General features: G+C 34.0%; 1 protein-coding gene across 1 annotated transcript in view; it reads left to right on the top strand.

Annotated features, from left to right (window-relative positions):
- The first annotated feature begins 1,382 nt into the window (after window positions 1-1,382).
- LOC134527438 (zinc finger protein basonuclin-2-like) overlaps window positions 1,383-23,102 on the top strand; it is a 523,318-nt gene continuing 501,598 nt past the window's right edge. Inside the window, exon 1 of the mRNA XM_063360158.1 lies at window positions 1,383-1,535. Coding sequence (XP_063216228.1) covers window positions 1,383-1,535 — 153 coding nt within the window. The remainder of the gene's footprint in view (window positions 1,536-23,102) is intronic.

The raw sequence follows: 23,102 nt of genomic DNA, 5'->3' as shown, positions 1-23,102 counted from the left end.
TATCCATCATCACTCTTTCTCTCCGACGAACTGACCCTGCGCTGTCCCGCGCGCCGGGACAAACATCGGCGGAGGAGTTTTCTTGTCTCTCCCATCCCTCCGTTTTCTTTCCCACCTTCCTTCGTCGCCCGACCCCCGGGAGCAAACGTGGAGGGGGGGACGGAGGGAGGAAACACAAAGTAGTAGCTTCCCCTCTAACCGACTTACCCCCTTTCCCCCCCTAACAAACCTTTTATTCATCCCCACCATCGTCGACCTGCCGTCCACCCCTCCACGTCGTTCCCCCTTCTCAGCCCCCTCCTTTTCCCAGACGACCGCGACGATACCCCCTCCACGTTTCAACCCCTGCGACCGGCCAACCCCTTTCGCGCGTCGCTGTCTCTCGTTGCCCGGGCTCCCGGATCCCTGCCCCGTGTCATCCTCGGAGATTTCTTCCCATCCGCGTCACTCCGTCTCGCTCCTGGGCCGCGAGCGACGAACACGCCAGCCAGTCCGCCTTCGGAACACTCGCCGTCGCCCTGGCTCCAACGTTCCCGCCGGGAGACAGCGTTCCAGAAGGATCCAACAAAATAATAAAATTTGCCACGCACCGACTCGGAAGGGGGTTGGTGGATGGGGGGAAGTGGATGCGCGAGCCGGGCACTGCCTCCCCTCCCCGGAACACGGAAGGAGTGGGGCGAAAGGAAAAGAGGGGCGGGGGACGTGCTCGGGCGCTCCCGCCGAAGCTCGGTCGGGCTCGGCTCGCCGACGGGGTCGAGGTAGGCTCGGTCTGCGGTGGGAGAGGGGGGTGGGGGCGACAGGCGAGGAAGCCAGCGCAACTCCCGAGGCCGCCAAAGCGCAGCGCCGCTGAACACACCGGGTGATCGCCGCGGCACGGGTTTGTGGCGCCGCCGGACGGGGGGAGAAAAAACGCGGCCGGCGGGTTTGGAACGCGGTCGGATAACTAGTCCAAAGGAAAAAGAGTCGTGCATGGATAGAGGTGTGATTTAATATAATTTTTTTTTTTAAATCGCATGTGGCCAAGGTATACGAATGACAAAGTCCTGAAGAAGAAAGTGCCAAAAAAAAGGGGAAGTGCTGAAGAAGTGTTAGTTTCGAATACGATGGTGCGGGTGTCGTCGACTGGAAAACCAAGTCGTCGCTGACTTGGGTGTTTGGGGTTGGGAGAGAGGGGAAAGGCGGCAGTCGGCTGTGGGAAGAGAAGAAAGACGCCAATTGGTCGACCACCGGGTCGCTCGTCCAGTTCCACGTCGCCCGCGATGACGGACGTGCGGAGGCGGGTGGACAGATAAGCAACAAAAAAAAAAAAAAAAAAATAAGAGTCGCCGCCGCCGCCGACGCCGCCGCCGACTCCGAAAAAAATCCAAGCACCGATGCTACTCATGCATCCCAGTGTGCCGATGGGCGGCGTCCCGGGCGCGCACCAGGCGCACCCGCCGCCCCCGCCGCGCCACGGCCGCCCCCGGCTGTGCGACAGGCTGCCTCCGCCGCCCCCGCCGCCGCCCGTGCGCGCCGGACGCCTGGCGCCTCTCAACGTGAGTTCCACGAACCATGACCTCCTCCCCCCCCCCCCTCCTGCTGTAGTCGGCCCTGATGAGTTCGCGCGTGACCACTCTAGACCCGGGTCAGCAACTTCCATCTGTGAAGTGCTGATTATTAAGGTTAAACAATTCAGATATCATTGTTTTTCCGATACCATGTCTTTTCCCTTACTCTCAAAAAAATTTCCCTCAGAACTTATACTTATAGGCTACACGAAACAATATAATTATACAAGAAGTATCAGATAGGGCGTGAATTGGGAAGCTCTTTGATGCAGGGTAGCGCCTACTCAGTGGAACACCGTAGAGTAGCTAAGCCTACGTTATTATTCAGTTACAAGACTATGCAGCTGATAGTTATTAGAGAAAGAATATCATAACTAATTTTTTATTTAACTATTTTCTAATAACTTAAGTTTGTTGTTCTTGATTGAAAATAGGCGTACCTATAGCAGGCCTCTTTTATTGACTGTCTTATATTCTGTCCGATTAACTATTTATTAAACTAAAAACCATATGAAAATTTGTCTCACCTTCTTAAATTAACTATTTCCTAAATAATCATCTTTATTCTGTAAAAATATTTTCGCGATCAGTAATAATCAGGCATTGAAGCAGCGTAAGTAAAAATTAAAGTAGAGTAGGTACGTCTGATTATTGCTGCCAATAATTATTTCCTAGTCAGTGTGAATTTGATCATTTATCGTGACTGAGGAAAAAAACGGAAATAAAATATTTTTGGCAAACAGAAAACATTGTGTCAATATAGTATCTACTTTCTAATAATTTTTTTAATGTTGTCAACAAAATATATTTTATTAAGTTTTCGGAACGTGCCTTATTTTGACACAGCAAGTAATTTTGTCGGTACTAATAAAGGGTTTTATTGGCACAGCAAAATATAGCCCTATTGATGAAGTAATTTGTTGTGACACAGAAAATTTTTATAACAATTCAGTGCACTGAAGTTGGTGAGTTTGAAGATAAAAAACATTCACGGAAATGCTAAAGTTTATAGGGACCTATACCTATTGATGATTAATCTGAAAAACCTATGCTATAGGATAATAAACAACGTTTCATTCGATATTGCAGCAAAACCAGTTTTTTTAACTGTTTATAAATTAAATATTACTAATTTACTTTTTATAATCTAATGTTAGTTCATTTCGATAGAGATCAAATGTTTGCTTTTAAAAGCACTGATGCTTGTTTTTTTTCTTTTCAATCCCACAAATGATTAGGTATAGGCCTATAATAACAGCAGCCATAAAATATTTTTCGTGCCTAATAGCTTTGTGGTGACTCGAAACCAATATATAGGCCTATTATTTATAAGTAATATTGGCATAATTCTTTATTAGCTAGTAATCATATTTAAAGTCTAAGGGTTAATTTCGGGGTATATTTATTGAGACCGTAACCCAAGTTATTTACCGTGTAAGAGTGAAATTAAACCTTGTAACGATCCCAGCGACTTCTTGTATTGCGTTGATTATACGTAAAAACAGAAAAGTGGAAACATTCCATTCATAATATAATAAAGCGAGCAAAATACATTACGGTTTTATCTTTTTAAACTTTCAAAAGCGTTCAGAAATCTTGTAGGCTTAATTTTCCGCATTTTAATGACAACTGACTCCTTGTATATGTAACTATCCCGCATAGCAATGCGTTCAAAAGTAGTTTTCGGCTAAATGGTGTTACGACAAATTCTTTGTTTCTTTGCAGCTCAGAGAACCATACCCCTGCATAATAAAAACATGTTATGTTTTAACTAAGAAAATATTAATATGTGTGGGTGCAAATTAATAGGTTATTAACTAGCTGATGCATAATCAAATATTATCTAAACCGGAGAAAATATAAGTGAAAACATCTGAGGTTTTAAAATATACACAAAATTATGTATACAAAATGTTTGTGGATTTTTGTTTCCAAAAAGGTTTAATTGTATGCACCAAATGTTTGTTGTATCTTTATAATTCGGAGCGAACCATGGTTTCTTCTCTAAATTTTCGATGAGTGTGATGTCAGTAACTGAAATATCTTACCAATTTTCAATACCTTTACTGCATAGTTTATAGCTATAGACGACAAAACTTAGTTCAAAATAGTTTAGTTTAAATTCATCAGTATATCAATAGAATATAAAGTTACAGCAACGTAATAGGTCTATGTTTATTTCAATGTTACTTATACATACACCACACAATTTCGTGATAATGTTTTAGAAGTTGATACCAAGGATAAAGTCGTATGTTTGTTCCTAGATATTAAATATACTTGTAAATACATAGTCTATATAGATTGTTATAAAGCATTAACTCCCTTTGAAATAACGTCCAATATAGTAGATTGAAAAATTGCAAGATATATAATTACCTAACAGCGTAAACTAAGATTTCAAGTGCCTCGAATACAAATTGGCCAAGATTTTAATTTTGTCAGAAATATATATTTTTTAAAAAAATGCGGGAAAAAAATTGCATGTTTTCACTTTCCTGTTAAATCGCTTACGCGTTTCAAATTAAATCTTTTTTTCTTTATGCTACGATTGTTTGCTGTAAAATATTTTCATGATCGCCGAAGGGGACGCCGATTTAAAATTAAGTAGGCATAACAAATAACTATTTATATTTAAATTTACTGTCCATTTATCTGTAAAATGTGATAAAATTTAAAGAAATATCGAATTAAATAAATTTTTAGCATTGCTGCATGGTCATAAGGCTGCCTAAAACCAGTAGGTATATTAGTTTGTAAATCAATTTTTTGAAAGTATATAACACACAGTCACATTATACTGACAAATTTATTTTGTTTACGGTGAAATGATATAATATCTTAGCACAATCAGGAATTAGATTTGTTTCGGTTTTCAAAAGTTAAATTTTTTTTCGTGGCTTAGATTTCGTTTGCGTTACTTATATTTGACTATTTTATGTTATCTTAAATTTATAACAGCAACTATTTATACAACCGTATAATACATATGTATATTTACGCACACAAACATAATATACATACGTTATAGATTATCGTATAACGTGTAACTTTTTTGAAGGAACATAGGTATAATCAAAGAAGCTAAACGTTTAAGTTGGTATGAGTCACTAACGTTATTTGAGGTTAAGTGTCTCTGATTATCAATTATTGTAACAGGTTTCAGCATGAAGCCAAGTTCAAATTTTCATAATTACGGTGCAAAATATTAGTGTTTGAGTTTCCGATGGTAGTTACAAACATGAGAGTTGTAATTATTAATATTTTTAAATTACTTGTTAAATTTTATTGCAAATTAAAAAAAGTAGTAGCTAAGAAAATGTATCTTAGTTATTATATTTGTTCTAAAAAAAAAAGATATTTTAAGTTACTTCACAATCTGTCTGCCTACGTAGACAAAGAATAACAACAGCCTAAACACAAGTGGGTTATTAGAATTTTTTTTCTTTTTCACCCGTAAAACTATTTGAGCCTTACATTAAATATAATCCTTCACATGTATGTGTGTTATGCATGCATATGATTATCAAGAAAATAGTTTATGACGTTTACTTTTCTTGGCTCCTCCTTAACACGACACGAAATACGACGTTTTCGTGAGCACGAAAGTGCTTAGACATGTACAAAGAAATACGAACAAAGTATATGTCTGACATAAGACTATTGAGCCACCGGGTGGCATCATGAGCCCACGGTACTATGATTCATATATGTTAATACGGACATAACCTGTTCAAACCTGGATGGAGAAATCACTTAGAACTTTTTCAGCTCCAAGTAAGTGCGCACGCGCTGTGGTTAGAGCGGCGCTCAATGGAAACCAATTTTCATGCGAAGGTTCTGCGGAAATTATTTTTTTGTTTCTTTGAAGGAAGTTGTCGGTAACTAATGCAATAAGTAGAGGAAAAAACCACGGACATAAACGCTCAACCCGCATTATATGCAGAGCAAGGTGAATATTTTATATTTAATCAATCTGAAAAAAAGTCTAAAATCGTCACTTTATAACAAAATTATTGATATCACGGAAAGTGACTATCGAAATAATATTTTTCATAATATTATGTGCTAGGAAATTATTTAGGTACTGGTGATTCAATCTAATTCCCATTTTGTTATGTTTTACTTGGCGTATGCGTATTTATGTAAAATGCACTTAAAGGTATAATCATATATATGTGTCTATATATTCATAAGACTTACTTATACCTATTTACTTGCTATGCGCTTTGTATTAAAAAACAGCTTTGCTGACTATAGGAGAAATATGAAATGCGGTGATATTTATTTATATATATTTTTTCTTTCATTACTTTCCAACTAATATTTTTCTTTCGTGTTTACCGGGGAAAAAAGCCAAAACTATAAACTTAATTATAAACCCATTAAAAACATCATTGGCTAAAACATGCAAGGTTAGGCACGTCTACTGAATAGATAAGTTTTGGGGGTCGAGTCCAACCTCAAATTTACAATTTAATTTAAGTTTCCTATAAATAGGCCCCCAACCATAAACATATTTTAATGCGGTAAGTAGATTTTTTCTAGTTGACATTTCTGAATTTGATATTTGTTCTAGTTGACATTTCTGAATTTTGTATTTTTTCTAGTTGACATTTCTGAATTTGATATTTGAACACGTAAGGGCTTACTAATCGGAGACCATTTTAATTAATTAATGGAAATAAATATGATTAAATTCAGGCTATAAGGAATCCTGTGTTTTAAGAACAATAAATTAAAATAAATATTATTTGCCAAGTGTTTGGGCTAAAGAAAACAATACCTACTGCATGCCGTACAAATGATTTGAAAACATGAAAATCAATGCTTAAAGTAGTGTCAATAACCTTTCTCGAAATTTAATTAATTAGATGAGATGGGTTCTCTGTTATCATAAAATTAACTATGGTTTATTAACTTTCGATAAAAACTTTTTTTTATTTCAGGAAAAAAACATACATACAACATAGGCTTTATTAGTACCTAAGTCCAGGCAAACATATGTTGCCTTTTACAATTTACATTTGTTTCTGAAGTTGTTTTACTGATGTAAATCATTTAAGGATTCATTTTTTAAGATTCGCTAGTATTATTTTAAAAACGTGTTATACCTACAGCTGTTTTAGTTAACGTTGTTTTACTTATTTTGAGTGTTCACGTACGTAACTTTGTTTATACTATTTCCGGCCTTGTTGTATAATAAATCGAGTATAAATCATAAAAAATTCGTTTGTTAACAGCCAATAATAATAATATAAGTTAATTGTAGCGTTGGCCTATAGCTATAGTATGCGCTATTAACAATTTGTCTACTATTTCTCAGTAACTTTTATAAGGTGTTCAGCTAGCTTCTAATTATATCGAAGTTAACGTTTAGACTTAAGTATGGTTATTTTGCTATTTACTTAATGTAAGTTTATAACCAACTTACCTACTTTGGCATTATTAGCATTATACTAAATGATGTTAGATGCTGTTTGTATTTTGACATTGTAGCTACTAATATTGCCACAATATTAAGAAATTAATTGAGGTAGTATACATTAAAATAAGTAATTTTTTTTATCACACAGAACATTAAAGTGTTTCAAAAATTTTCAGTCCAATATATTTTGTTCAAGCCTAAGCTATAGAACTTTATATTCATATGCGAAAGAAAATTATTATTTTTTATTATATCTCTATAATATTTTAAGAGAGTATAGCACATATTTAACGCTCATATTCCAATTAATTGGCACTAATTTGAACGTTACTTAGGTAATATAAATTCATTAACAAATAGCCTACATTAAGTAGGAATTTTTGTTGAATTTAGCAGTTTACATGAATTTTTTCTCGAATAGTTTGTACATTGTTCTTTTAATGCAGCAAATTTTTATCGCAATTAGCCATTAATTAGGCCACTGCAGCTAACCTATGTAGTCTTACAGAGGGAGCATATGTGGGTTCGAATCATCCATAAGTTTTGCGTCTGTTCGTAAGGCCATTTGTTAGCATTAAAAAAAATAATTGTACAAATATGACGAAATAAATCTTACCTTCAATTGATTCAAACTAATATTTTGTAGAGAGAAAGATTTGTTGAGTAAACAGTATGGTTTATTCAACCAAACAGTATATTTTATTAGCCGAGCAAAATTAATTCTGTCAAATACTAAATTTTAATAGGCAAAAAAAAATGTATTTTCATAATAATTAAATATTCGTTCTACCGTAATATTTACGTCAGTGTAAGTTAACCTAACGGTTGCTTGGTAAAAGAATCGTGAATAATAAAATGTTTAGTGGAATGAATCGCAGGAAATTGTGATGTAATCGGCAGTAGCAAAACAAAAATGTCATTGACCAAATAACGTGTTTGTAATTGCTATTTTAGCTTGTTGAAACTGATTGTAGGAATAATTCCAAGCAAATTTATAAGTAGTAATGGAAAATAACAATTACAATAGTTACGAGTGGATAATAATGCCCGAGATAAATGTGATATATTACATAAATAATTTAATTAGATGTAGGTTTGCATATTTCTCTCAGACGATTGTGGAATTAATTATGCCTCACAAAAAATTCCTTAATCATTAAAAAAAATAAGTAAAATTTCTATTACTGGTGGCTTGAAAAAAAGAAAATTATTTATCATAATATAGAAGCCAGCTCAAGTTATACTTATATTGTGCAAAACATTATGTCTCGTAGAGTTTTATGCAATAACTGCATCTTAACAGTAAACTTATTTATTTTTTCACCTCTCCCTGATACCATAGCGTTCAAAATCATAGATAAAATAACCAAACTTTAATTATTACTACCCAGTGGTTGAAAAATGTTGCGATAAAATAAGCTTAGGTACCTATTTGTACGAAAGAACTTTACAATAGGATAGCTTATTCATTGGCTATGTCTCTGAGTTTTAATGTCGTGCAATATAAATGCAATATACAAAGTACCATTAGTAATTTGTGAACATTAATTGAATGTTGAAAACTTGTTATACATCTATATGTATTGGTCTAAAATGTAATTTAGGTAAACATTAAGTACCTATGTAGCTATGAAGAACAAGTGCGTGAATTCTGCTCTCGTTTAAGGTTCCAGGTCATTATTTTTTTTAAGCTCAACGCTGTTAAACTTTTTGAACAAAATGAAAAATATATATACTGCATACTTTTCTCATATTTAGCTGGCACAGTTTTAACATTTTGTATGCAGTATAGCTATATAAAGAGAATTAAATGAAACTTTTTGTGTTTAAAGTCAATAGCTACTGGTGGCTAGTGAATAGTCTGGTTTAAATTTCTTTCAGGAAAAAAAAATACTTAATTTTATCTTGCCTTAAAAAATCATAAAAATTCTGATAATTTTGAAATGCCAGGTAAAATTAAATTATTTTCCTTTCTGAAATTAATTAAACCGTATCACATATCAGCCACAAATATTGACTTTAAAACTAAAAAGTTCCAGTTTTAATATTTAATTTAATTCTCCTTATCCACACTGCACATAAATGTTAAAACTTATATGTTATACTTATTTATTTTCAAAAAGTATGCGATGTATATTTTCATTTTGTGAAAGTTCAACAACTCAAAAAGTAGGCAGGTTTAACCGTGTGGAACACAAATATAAAATAATGACCTGGAACGAGTCATACACCCTTAACATATATATTTTTTTGTTGTTGTATGGATACAGAATAGTTTCTTAGAGTGAGTAATTTTGTTTAAAAAAAAATGGCTTTCAAGCGCCTGTGTTGCGCGTGGTCCGATGGCCGCTAGTAATTATCAATTTGTGAAGTTTATTGACGAGATTGATAGACCTATAGCTTTTGTTTTATCCCCCTATACCCCGCGCGCTGTGCCACGACGGATATGTAGGTATCTGGAGGAAACCTCACCTCCCACCTCCTTCTTCCAACCCGACTCCTCGCCGATCCTGCGACAATAGGTCAACGTTGCCCCGAGGATAGATCCGTGACGCGGCCGAGATGCGCCTCATGCTAATGAAGACATTGTTGTTCCAGGAGGCCACGTGATCCTTCGGCGGCCGGCCGTAACGAGATATTTCTCGTAATTGATCGAAGCGGTATTATTATTATTATTATTACTATTCGAAATGGCCGCGCGCCTTTTTACGTATCTACAGGGCTGCGATTCTCGACGAACAATTTACGAAGATGCAATCGGAGATTCAAGATCTGTTAAGAGGCTTCATAGACTTAGCTCGGCATTCCTTTTTTTTTTATGTATTGCTTCGACTGCACGACCTTTGATGGACTCTGTCCTGAACAACATAATCCAAAGGATTTCAAAAAAACAGTTTGTAAGTACCTACTTATTCCAATACTATAACCACTCGCGTTCTATAGTAAATTTTTTTTTTGGGAACGTGGGGACGTTTTCGCGGGGTTTTTTTTTTTACCCTTGCGAAACTGTGAGTACAGTTTGCGTCATGGGATGCCGATGGACTTCTATTTGAGTTGGGGGGGGGGAGAGAGAGAGAGAGAGAGAGAGAGAGAGAGAGAGAGAGAGGCAGATATAGGAACCTGAAGACATCACACAATTGTTCAAACCGTTTTTTTTATTCCACATCATATTTTCACTGTCTGATATTTGAACGTTTTGCGTCAAGGCAGATACCACACATTATAGTGATTTTCAAAGACCACGATACAGCGTTCATTGAAGGTAAAATTGTAGTGGTGATTCCCAAAATGAATTAATTCAATAGTAATGCCAGTGACCTCAGGGGATCAACTCTCTGCAGCAGATAGTTACTGTTAACTTCAAACATTACATTGAATTTAATACCTTACTGTGCCTCACTGAAGATACATAAAAAAAAAAAACAGTAGAAAATTGTTTAGCCAAACCGATACATCGTCTTTAAAATCCTATCCTTCGCCCTTAAACTGAGTGCTCGACCACTCAGCTGGACTTGAAATAGGTAACTACGCACTGCGACTATACTGGATAATTATCGTCAATGATTGCGCATTCTCGCCTTGCGAGAGCCAGCGATACTTAGCGGATGATTAGGCGTTATCAAGAACACATTGTAACTGTATATAATATATATATATATATATATATATATATATATATATATATATACATCTACTTTCGAATTATTTTTTACTAGACTTGTGAATGTTTTCCACTGACCACTTACACATTGCCAAAAAAATAATCATATATGACGTTCTTTGACGTACAATTTTCACTCCCTTGCAAAACCATAATTGCCTATGTATTCCATTACAGGAATCCCACGTTAAAGATTTTAATAGGCAAATATTTTTTGCTTCTTTATATTTTAATAGTTTTTCCTAGCACATATTGAAAGAATATTCTTCAATTCATTCTATGTTTTAGTTTAAGTATCAACATGGTTATAAAGTGACTGACGGCTAACAGCAGGTCAGGTGACAGGAGTCCAAGGTTAGTTTGGTTGTTATTACACAGGCGCGTGATCAGGTCTCCGTATTGTGTATTTTCACTGGATTAAGTGGAGGGTTTTCAATTTTCCTGAATAAATTTTGTCAAATTTGTATTCAAGGGGTTTCTATCCATGTTTTCCAACTACATATCAATATAGATATAATTATACGTATGTTTACCGAATACGTATGTTTACAGATGTCTCACACATGTGTTGTATAACTTTCAAGAAAATTTGTGAGAATGTTTTGACCAATTAAAAAAAATGTTTTGGGATACATTGGGATATTATTGAAATAAATAAAAATATAAAGCTCAAAAACTACTTCAGAACATATTGTATGAATTCCTCTTGCTAAATGTTTCGAAGATAAAACAAATAATATTGTGGAAACTTCAAAACGGTCTGTTAGCGTAAACTTCGAAATAAACTCAGTTACTACATCCTTATAAAGAATAGTAAATACCCGGAAATTTATTCGAAGAATGAACCTGAAATAAACGAAGTGTTCTAAGTGCTTATACATAACAATATCTACGTAAACACTACACCGTGTTCAGTTTTACATAGTTTCGTATTTCGTAACAGAACGGGTAAACATGCGCCATAAATGAAAAATGAGTACTTTCTACTGTCCACTTGAGAATTGTTCAAAGGATTTGTTAATACTTTAAAGTTATTTTTGTGGGTTAATGGTCCAAGTAAATACCACCCGTAAATTTACAAAGAAAAATAGGTAGCTTATCGGTAAATTATCCTTGGAAATTTTGTAACCAGTGGTCTTCATAAATGTAAGGTGAAGATATTTAACAGTATGGAAGTATATTTACTTTCTAAAGCCTCTTCGTGTTAGGAAAATGCAAACGGCGCTGATTGTTGTATTATGTTGTGCCTCATCATTCTTTCGCGGGCTCCCGACGCAAATGGTCACGGAACGAGATCACTTAGGCCCACATTGTCGTAGTTCTTTACGCACGAGTCAACATGAAATAACGCACAGACATAAAAACCAGTTTACGATGGCTTTTATTCGACTGACAAGAAGGATGATTGGCACGGGTAAGCTAGAGAAGGAGTACAAAGAATGTAAGGAGAGATAGGAAGAAAAGAAGTTATAACTTGGAATTTAACCGGGTAATAGGACTCACGAAGGTAGAAGTTGTCATGAATAAGCTGAATTAAAAAAATCAATAGCATATATTTTTTTTTAATGTTTAATCTCTTGTCATCCATACCTTAAAAACTAAGGCTTTTGTTGCATTTAAAGTAAAATAATTTGTGTTTTTAAGTCACCGTTTTATTTTCAAACCAAATTTATAATTGTAAATTTAAAAAATATATGATTTATAATAGTTGCAGTAGTATTACTTATTATGTGTTTCAGGTCATGGCATTGTGATCACATTCACATTACTTGGGAATGTTAAAAAAAAACACATGTCTGTCACAGCATACAGCTTTAATTATTGTTGAAAATATTTTGTTACCCAAGAATTAAAATTATAAGAAAATAAGCAAATGCTACTTAAAAATGAAACTTTAACCGAAAATTGTTTGAGAACTAATAATGAAACAAGTGTAAAAAAAAAAAGAACCCACCTTTACTATGTGTAAATATTTTTGAAGTGTTATGTACTGTTTGTGTAGTGTGTGAGATGAAGAATTACGCACTAAAGTGAAGCTTTTAGTTTTTTTTGAAGCTGTACAGAAAACAAAAATAATTAGCTGTGTTTTTTTCCACGCACAGTAACATTTTATTCAATTTTCAACGTGTTTCATTTGGAAGTAAAATTATTTCGTGTCTTTTTAGTGCCTCTTCATATGTTGTTTTTGCTATCCAGAGAAATTATAATTGTCTGAAATTCGTGCCGACTTCAATATAAAGACTCTCCCGGCCAGATTCTCGTCAAATGTTTTAATATATAATTATGAATTGGTGTCTATACCGGAATTATTATCTCCTACTAAAAGCCACGTTAATCTTTATCATTCTGCTCAAATTACTCTCGTTAAAAATTACAGGTACAACAGGTATAGTCTTAATAATTATATAGGTACGCCATAATTTTTTTAGTACTCAAAACCATACATTACGGGGTTAATAGTTAAATATTGCCCAAGTTTATTCATGGAATAATGGTATCATATCAAAAAATACTCTATGAATTCCTCAGAACATGTTTGCCGTTTATCATAATGTTATTCAATGCCATGTCTTGGATTCCAATTTTGTTAAGGTTTACGTATGATAAGTATTACTTTGAATATAGTTACGAGAAAAAAAAATATAGTTCTAAGCTGTCAAATTTTATTCTTAAAAATATGTCTAATAAATATGGTGAAATGCTGTAATAGAACCATATGTGTTTCTTCGTCCGAGCGAGTATAGGTATTATTGTTAGGATGGAAGGCAAAATCATATTTCTAGGTTGTTTTTTTTTTAGTTTCATTTGTTGATTGTTCAAAATATTTTACATTGTGTTAAATTGTGCTTATAAGGTAAAAGCACCTATTATGAGACCTTTCCTAATATGAGACCCTAGACTTTCTCAGCCGGGAGCTCCTCAACTCTAGCGGACAATACACTAACTCGGTGTAGGGAACGTTTTCTTGCGTGTGTATTGTTTTCATTAGCGAGCGAATGTGCAGACAAGCGTGGTTACCGATTTTGTGTTTTACGAGCTATCGAGTTTTCCACCGAGATAACAGAAACGGCTTACATATAAATCAAGGTAAGGTTACTTGTTATAACATTCATACATGCTGATTGCTATATAGATGAGTGGTTATGTGCATGCTAGTGAGATTGTGTTTCGTGCACTTTTTGTATCTGCAACACAATGACTTTTGTTGCGTATTGATGGCTCCTATTATGAGACCTACAGAGTACCCTTTTATGGGATACTATCTCATATTAGGAACCGGGTCTCATATTAAGAGCTTCCTGCTAAATAAAGTGTTATGCATTTAAACATGAGAGTATCAATTAACTATCGCCTTGTTACAACACAATGATGATTTATTATGTTACAATGTACTTAAATTGCTTCATATCTAATGTATAGCAATATAATTCTCGTTATTAACAAACTGTAATGACATATTTCATAAGTAATGCTGGACTTAGGATATTAATTCATAGGCATAGATTAACAGTTTTCTTTGCCTAAAATGACATTGATTTGAAATTTATTATTACCTTTCATATTAATGTTTTGCTTTTAGAGGGATCCTAGCCGAAATCCGAAAAGGAAGAAATGGACAAGGAGCAGATGATCCTAGCTGTCAAAGCTGTACAAACAGGTACTATGGGTTACAAGTCAGCAGCGAAACATTTTGGGGTACCAAAAAGCACAGTGGAAAGGTATATGAAAAATACTGAATTGCGTACTGATGATTTGGTAAATGTGCCATTAGGAAGAAGGCCTACATTAAGCTGTAAACTAGAAAATGAACTCGTACCGTACTTCATTGAGATGGATAAAAGGTTTTATGGGTTGAGGAAATGTGATATTAAAAGGATGGCCTTACAACTAGCCATTGCTAATGGTATCAAACACCCATTCTCAGAAAAAATAAATCAGCTGGTAAGAAGTGGATGGGGTCTTTCTTAAAGCGTCATCCACAGTTGTCATTAAGAGTTCCCCAAGGCATTTCTCACGCCAGAGTAAAAGGTTTCAGTTCTGAAAATGTGAAAACATTTTTTGGGCTCTATGTAACTGAATTTGACAAAATTAAAGGCCGTCCTCACAGGTTGTACAATGTTGACGCGACTGGGGTAACTGTGGTACAGCACAGAGCTGAGAAGGTAATATCCCTGAAAGGAAAACGAGAAGTAGCTGCACTGACATCAGCTGAGAGAGGGTCACTCATAACAGTCGTTACTTGCATGAATGCAGTTGGTTCTTTTGTCCCTCCATTGATAGTGTGGCCAAGGAATAATATGAAAATAGAACTCATGGATGGGGCACCAGCTGGTTCTAATTGGGGATGCCACCCTTCTGGATGGATTCAGGGGGATTGGTTCACAAAGTGGTTTGATCATTTTTTGAATATACATAGCCATCACTTGAAGACCCTGTTCTTCTTGTTCTCGATGGCCACTACTCACACACCAGAAATGTTGATGTGATACGATTGGCTAGAGAGAACCACGTATCAATCATTTGTATCCCTCCTCACAGTTCACACAAAATGCAGCCACTGGATGTAGGCTTCATGAAACCACTGAAAACCTATTATGCCTCAGAAATACAGGCTTCTTTAAGAAACAACCCTAACCGTATTGTAACACCACTATTGGTTGCAAAGTTGTTCATTTCAGCATATCAACGAGCTGCAACAATGGAAATAGCAGTCAATGCATTCCGCTAAACAGGATTTTACCCATTCAACAGTGATGCGTTTCGTGATTGTGACTTTGTAATTCACAGTTGTCACGAAATTCCTGATAGAGATGTTCATACCAGTGCAACTATCATCGCCACTTCGAATGACATATCAACTGGTGCAGGACCATCTAATTCTCAGCCTGTTCTGCCTATGGATCGCCCACATTTTTCTGGCACAGGGCCTTCTGATGCTAGTCCTGCTTAAACTATGGACATCACACCTATCTCTCCTAAAGACATTAAGCCACTTCCTAGTCTTTTAGCAAATTTATAAAGCCGAAGATGTGGCAAAGCATCTGTAATAACCTCATAGCCTTACAAATCCGATCTCCTGAAGAGTTTGGAAAGACCTACAACAGCAAAAAATAAAAAAAAGAAGCTGCAAGGAAATGTCATAAAACCCTGACAAAAACCTTCTGCCAACACACAAAAGTCAAGATCACGATGTTGTAAAAGAAGATTAATGGAAAAATCCAGCAACGACGAGTCGGATGATGATTTCGACATCTTATAAGATAGCTCTGGTGAAGAAGACAACGATGCTGAATGCCTCTTCTGTGGATGCATATTTTCAGATGAAAAACATGGCGAACAGTGGATACAGTGTACTGTCTGCTGTCGTTGGGCTCATGAACATTGTGGTGCCACTGACAGTCACTTTGTGTGTCCTCATTGCCAAAAGAGGATAAAGAAATAATGTGTCCCATAATAGGAAACCTTTTTTTTACTTTGGAAAAGTGCAGTGTCTTCCGTTTTTTGCAGAGGACATACATTTATTATTTTAAAACAATATGTATGTATTGCATTTTATAGTTAAACATATCAAGTGATTTATTATGCGTGAAAAGTTAATTTATGTTCACTTAATAAAAATATATGAATTTTATTTAAAAGGGGTCCCATAATAGGTGCCTTTACCTTAAATGTACCAAATTATTAGTTTTCACTTTTTATCCCAACAACAAAAACATTTTCAAACATTTCTGTAGGGGTAAGATAGTTTTGAAAGTCAAATACATACCTATATCAACAAAAATCTGATCGTACAAGGTGATTTGGAAGTAAATGTCCTGAGTGAGCCGTATTAATTGTCTTAAATAGTTTTTTCCGTGTTTTGATATTATTATTGAGCTACAGAAAAAATAGAATTTAAGTCGGTTATTTAAAGATAATAAATTGGGTTATTCCAACATGCGTTCGTGAATTAAAACATTATAGCTAAATGCGTTCAACAGTTTATTTATACTAAATATTTATTTATTTTGTGGCACATTGTGAGCTAAGTTTCTAATGTTTGGTTTGAATAAAATGAATAAAACTTAAGACTCTGTCACAATGATCTACTTCTAAAATGTAGACTGCTTTAAACGTAGCAACCATTGTTTTACGGAACACTATGTATGAAACTAAACACTAGGTCCGACGAAAATACTAGACTCAATAATGTTTTTAAGTGTTAGTAAAGAGTGGCAAGAAATTGGAAATTTTATTTTCAAGCATGTATTTTTGTCCAACTAAATACTGTTATAAAATGGCAAATTGTTTAAAATATTTGCTCTAGTAGAATCTATTTAAAATTAAGTTTAATAAAAAGCCACTTCGTATTAATATTGTGTACGTAACTTCAATAATAACTACCAAAATAATATTTTCTCCTGTCCCATTATTGGAACACAGCAACAAAACGAAATGCAATAGTTCTATAAAATTGAGTTAATGCATTATATAGCTTTCCCAAATTCACTGAAGATGTTTCATTATTAAAGTATCACCACACTGAGAAAAACACACCAAACAAAGTTAATTTATGCTTGGAAAGCAATAGTTCACTTAAATGAAAGACTGCCAAATATTTTTTTTTGTTTATGCACAGACACGGCATTGAAAGTGTTACAAAATTTAATTGTAAATATGAACTGCACAGGCACTAAAGCTAAATTAGATTCGTCATTATATAATTAATAAGGTTTATTTTGTCGGGGTGAAAATCATTTGCGTTGAATACAAAATTGGTTAGCTATAGGCTACTCTTTTTTGTAAACAGGCATTAACACAACATACTTACCTAATTTGTGGCCAATACTAGCTATATAGGCCTATATATTTGCATAACCGTAACCATTTGTAAAGTTCATATTTATAAACTGTTTTGTAAACACTAAAAATTATTTTTCTGCGAAAAAATGTGGTTTGATGTTTTACAATAAACCAAAGTACTAAAAAAAATTGTTTAGGGCCTATAATCGTTATCACAACGATTACGTGAAACAAAAGTTACTTTAATATTTACATCTGTTAACTGGATCAAATAAAAATATTTTCTGTACACACCTTTCCCGAAGCGTGCAAATTTGATACTCGTTACTATCGAATAACTACAAGACAAATTAAACTACAAGGAAATGTTTTGAAATTCGTAATTCAGGGTTATGTGTTTTAGTATGTACGAATTCAAAGGTAGCGCAACACCAATACATGCGCCGAAGTTATGGAACTATCATACCTACCTTTTCCGACGCTATTCTGTTATCCTGCATCATTAAAAGTATAAAATTCTAGTTAGTTTCAGATACAAACATAATGAAACATGCATGTTTTATTATTTATTTTAAAATTGACTGAAATATTTCATTAGATGATTATTTGGTATAATTTTTATTGAACTTGTTGAATCATTGACCAAAATCTGTAGCTGGCAGTCAGTCAGACTAGAAAACAAAATTAATTAACATATGACAACTGAAATTTTTTTTTAATCGAGTTCCAACATTATGACCCTACATAACCTTAATTTAGGTCACTAATTTCGTTCATGTTCAATTAAAGACACTAACTAATCAATTATAACTCAGGTAAAATTAGCTCATATCGAGCTCAGGAGTAAACAATAAATAGATTTTTTGTAAAATAATTTGCAGACTGCGGATTTTATTTAGATGATAAAAAAAACACTAAACAAAAATTCTTTGTTACATATTTATAATCTTTTATTGCAAAGCTTGAGGGTGCATAGGTTTCTTATTGTCTTTTTACACGGGACTTCCGGATATGAATACAGTAATTCACCTTTTATTTCGTACATCAAGTCTACAAAATTTCTTCGAAACCAAATTCTACTTTAAGGGATGGAAAAAAAATGTTTTTTTTTTTTTAAATCTCATATAGAGTGTCCGTCCACTTTTTTGTAAGATTAAATGTGGAAAATTTCACCAATATCAGAGTAGAACTGTGGATTTGTATAGGTACAAAAACAAACCCAAAGAGACACTTCATTTTTTTTAAGTGTACATGCATAGATGGATTAGTTTTGAACTTTCATTCCCAGTGGTTGACGAAATCACATGCATCGGAGGGTCCCGACTTCAACCCCTCAAAAACATCGCGTGCGGAAAAGTCCTTTTTGGAGTTGTCCCGACGTGCGTGCGAGGAAAAGGTCTTTCCGAAACATTTAATTTGCGAGCAGGGCGCGCGTGGATTGTCGCGGACCCTGTGCGTGGGAAAAGTTCGGGACGAGAGTTGAATAAGTGGGGAGGGGGTAGGAAGTCACAGGGCGTGGGGCGTGTGTCATTCGACCGTTTCTTCGCGGGGAATTACACGTTGTGCCGTCAAAAACCACGACCTTGGGTCACGCACGCCCGACGTTTTTGCGTCGTTATTACGCCCTGAAGCGGTTTCGCCGTGATTGCAGAAATTTCACGCTGAGACGAATATGTCTGCTATGCACCATTGCACATATTGGTGCCATAAATAACTGCCAAAATTCACTCACTGAAAAAAAATAATTTTTTTTATCCTACAAAATATTTTTGTGAATGTCCACCCTGCAAAGTAGTTTAATGCTAAATAAAAAAAACTGGAAACCTATTCATAAAATCACATATTTTTAAATCAGTTTTTAGTGGATTAGTAGATCGTACATGCACTTAAATATTTATGTCAAGGATACGTTTTACCAAATATTTGAAGCGGTAAAAAAATAATTTTATAGCGCATATTGCACGAACCTATTGACTGTAAAGCGAATAGTTAATAAAGATGTGCCTAATTATGGTTAAGTAATTTAAAAATCAAAATGCTTAAATCATGCTTAAATAGTTATGGGATAAAATGGATACCAAATCACTTAAGTTACTTTTCTCGTCCTCGGTAATGTATCTGAGTCATTGGTTGTGAAATGTCTCTGATTTCGAGAAGGTTTGCCTTTAAAAATCGTGAATGTTTGGCCAGAATTGTTTCTTTTTTGGGAAAGAAACGAGTAGGCGAAACACGAATATGATAACAATTATGATGTTTATACTTCTGCAAATATTAGAATTTCATTGATTCACAATATTTTCCACAGATTCGTGTTTAGACTGTGTAGAGTAAATAAAAAAATTATTTAGCCATTCTTTGAAAAAAAAAAAGATAATGATAAGTTAGTAAATGTAAACAATATCAGGTTTTGACATGTCCAAGGGAAAAAAAAAATAAATTATTCTTGCTATCTCAACAAAAAAAAATATTATTTACAACTTTTCAGCGGAATTTATTAAAATAATATTTGAATATCTACTTAACCATTTAACTTTTGGTTTTAGAGTATCACAAAAAATATTTTTAAATACTTATTTAAAATGGTATTTAAATTAATGTGTTCATGGTAATTAAAAGTTAAGAAGTGCATCAAAAATATTCTTTTTTAAATGTTGTATTAGTATCAATTTCAACGATGTGTATCACAATTATTGGGATCTGAACACTGATCATAGTCACAAATACAACTGATTGAACATAATTACCCTCACAAGTAGGTAGTATTTAAAATGAAGACTTAAAATTTCCAGTGTTAAGCAGTAGTATTCAAATAGTTACGAAATGACAGACACAGCGTACATGTAGGATAGAGTGGAGAAATTACGCCCACGGGGTTATTGCGCTCATTTAAGTCCGTGTGAAAGTCGTCTGCTTATCTCTGTCTAGACTCTTGACTGTTATTTCGTACCCTTGAGAGGACAGATCAACAAATCTGGGAATAGCAGTTGAGCGTAGAAAGGTGAGAATTAATGCTATTGAAAACAGAGTTTACCTGCGATAAAGGACAAGCATATCTTCCTTAATTTCAATTCTGTGAATTCAAGCTAGCATAATAGTTCGTTTGAAGATACATCTAGTTATAATATTAATATCAAAATTATATATAGGCTATTTCTTGAAGAAATTTAAATTTATTAGAATTTTTTTATAATTTTTTTGTAAACATTCAGGGATAATCCGTTTAGTGGCCATGGGGACACTCAGTGTATTTGCAGCTATAATACTGAATTAAAATAATTTTTTTTGAAAGAAGTTTGTTGAACAAATAAATTAGCAACTCGGACAGGGTTTTATAGCGAGTCTTCGGAGAGCAGCGACTATCTTTAGCATCCAGTGTTCCATTTCGAAGGATAGAATTAATACGACAAAGAAAAACTACAACCACATTTGGGGATATAAAGTTTCCACTTATTGTTTTGCCTGGATATCACTCAAGAAGAAGAAATTAGTCACTAAAACCAGAAAAATACAATAGAAAAAAAAAACCTAGAAATTTTTTCCATCTGTCACTTTACTCTCTAAGAATATCATTATATACAAATAATATTTTTAAATTTTGGAAAATTTATCTATGAGCGGAATAGCTGCACAGGCGAACGTAATAGACACTCATTTTCCCCGTGTTTTATTTATTAGCTTGTCGAACAATTGTTAATGTTTAATGGCATTTCTGAATCTTATTGTAACTTATAGCTAAATAACACTCTTGATAAGGTTGTATTAAAGTTTTACATAATAAGTACCTATTTATAATTTTTCAAGAGGTTTGGTAACAGAAAATTAAAATAGGTTAGGAATATTAGATTATTATTAGTCAAAAAAAGCACATTTAGACTTGCTGACTAGAAATCGGACGGATGTTTAACAAGCAAAAAATAATAATTCATTTAACTCGAACTATCGGTAATGGAAAATGTCTATAGCCTACTTTTTTTTAGTAACTTTTGAACAGGATAGTGATTAGTGAGTCATTAACTATGTCATGTAGGATTCAAACATTTTTTTAGTATTTTTTAACTGTTCAAAATACTAACATTCAGTACCACATACTTGTGTTTCTATAATTTATTGGTGAAATATGTTGTACTTTAGCAAATCTTATACTTTGGTTAAGACATACTTCAAAATCGTCTTATTTTTGTTATTATTTACAATAGATTGATTGTTTCACCCGAAGAGCCAAGTGATCAGTTACAATGTGAACAAAAATTTTTGGCAGTACTTACATAGCTAGCAACTATTTGAAACCAAGTTGCAAAATAAAAGTAATTATTGCTTAGGTAATAAAAATGTAAAAAAATAATTTATTAATGCATTGCTTTTGGATTAGCTTTTTTTTCAACAAACATTTCTTAGGAACCTTTAAAATAGTGCTTTGTATTTACAGGATATGTGTAAATAGATAATTTACTTAAATTGCAGAATAAAAATATTTGTTTTGATGGTCATGGATTTTTGGATTGCTAAGTTCTGCATATGTTTACATACAATATAGTCATAGTCTGCCTGTATTATGTTAAATTGTAATATCTGTTTACAATATACTTAACACTTTTTTTTATCTCATATTAGCTATATAGAGAAGTTATTATTAAGGGTGTATTTTTAAAATAGTGGAAAAAAGTTTTTTTTTGAGCGATTATGTAGCCTACCTGTTATTTTTATTATTTAAAGAGGTTTTTTTTGAACTTGTTAATCACATTCTACAATATGAAGTATTATTATTAATTATTGAAAACACCTGCGAATATTTGTTGGTTTAACATTTTTAAGTAGCTGTATTAACATTGTCATCTATCCGATGATATGTTTATTATTGAAATTTAAATATCTCATGTATAGGAGCAAATTCTAGTACAAATTATATGAATTTTATTTAACTTCTTCATAGGCTTGGGTTACAGGCTTAGTTTTGAGTTTTCTTCTTCTTTTTTTTTTACGGTTAGAGGACTACGTGGAAAGTGTTTAGATGTAGGGGTAGAAAAAGACGTAGACTATTGCAAAAGTAACAAGTAAATTCACAGGATTAAATTCTGCTTCTATTGTATCTTGAATTTGTACGGTGAAGGGTTTATTGTTTTTGCCGTAGTGCGTCAGTAAAACTTATTCATTGGCTGACAGCGGTTAAGCCGTAAGAATAAATGCAGGTATTTCACCGAGTCTTTTTTTATTTTTTTATACGATAGACGCTATTAAAACATAGTTTGTGCGAGACGAACAAAATACAGTGTTTTTTTTTTAATTCGTAATTTTTTGTTCGGTTCTCCCTGTAAACTGGAATGAATCGAGCCGCTAGGATTCAGTTTATTTTACGTGGATTCCAGCTGATTACCTTGGCTGCCAGGTCGCAATGCTGGACGGCGGACGTTTCTAGATCTCTCGGAGTTTATCATTACTGCTGGTTTTCTTTTCAGCACAGTGTTTCCTTGTTTTCTGGCGGGTTGTATTTCACATAAGTCAATCCGTGGCTGAATAATTATATGATGAAGAGATTTCGTTAATATTGTAGAAGATTTTATATAATTTATGTACTTGTACTTTTCCTACAAATAATTATTTTTTATATATAGATTTTCTGAAACCATGTTATACTTTAACTTTCTATTTAATTTGATTGCTCTTTTTAACTTTGAACTTTAGTAAA

Source organism: Bacillus rossius, chromosome 1, assembly GCF_032445375.1.
Source record: "Bacillus rossius redtenbacheri isolate Brsri chromosome 1, Brsri_v3, whole genome shotgun sequence".
Taxonomy (NCBI): Eukaryota; Metazoa; Arthropoda; class Insecta; order Phasmatodea; family Bacillidae; genus Bacillus; species Bacillus rossius.
Note: the sequence above shows the minus strand (reverse complement) of the source record. Positions and strands in the feature narration are given on the sequence as shown.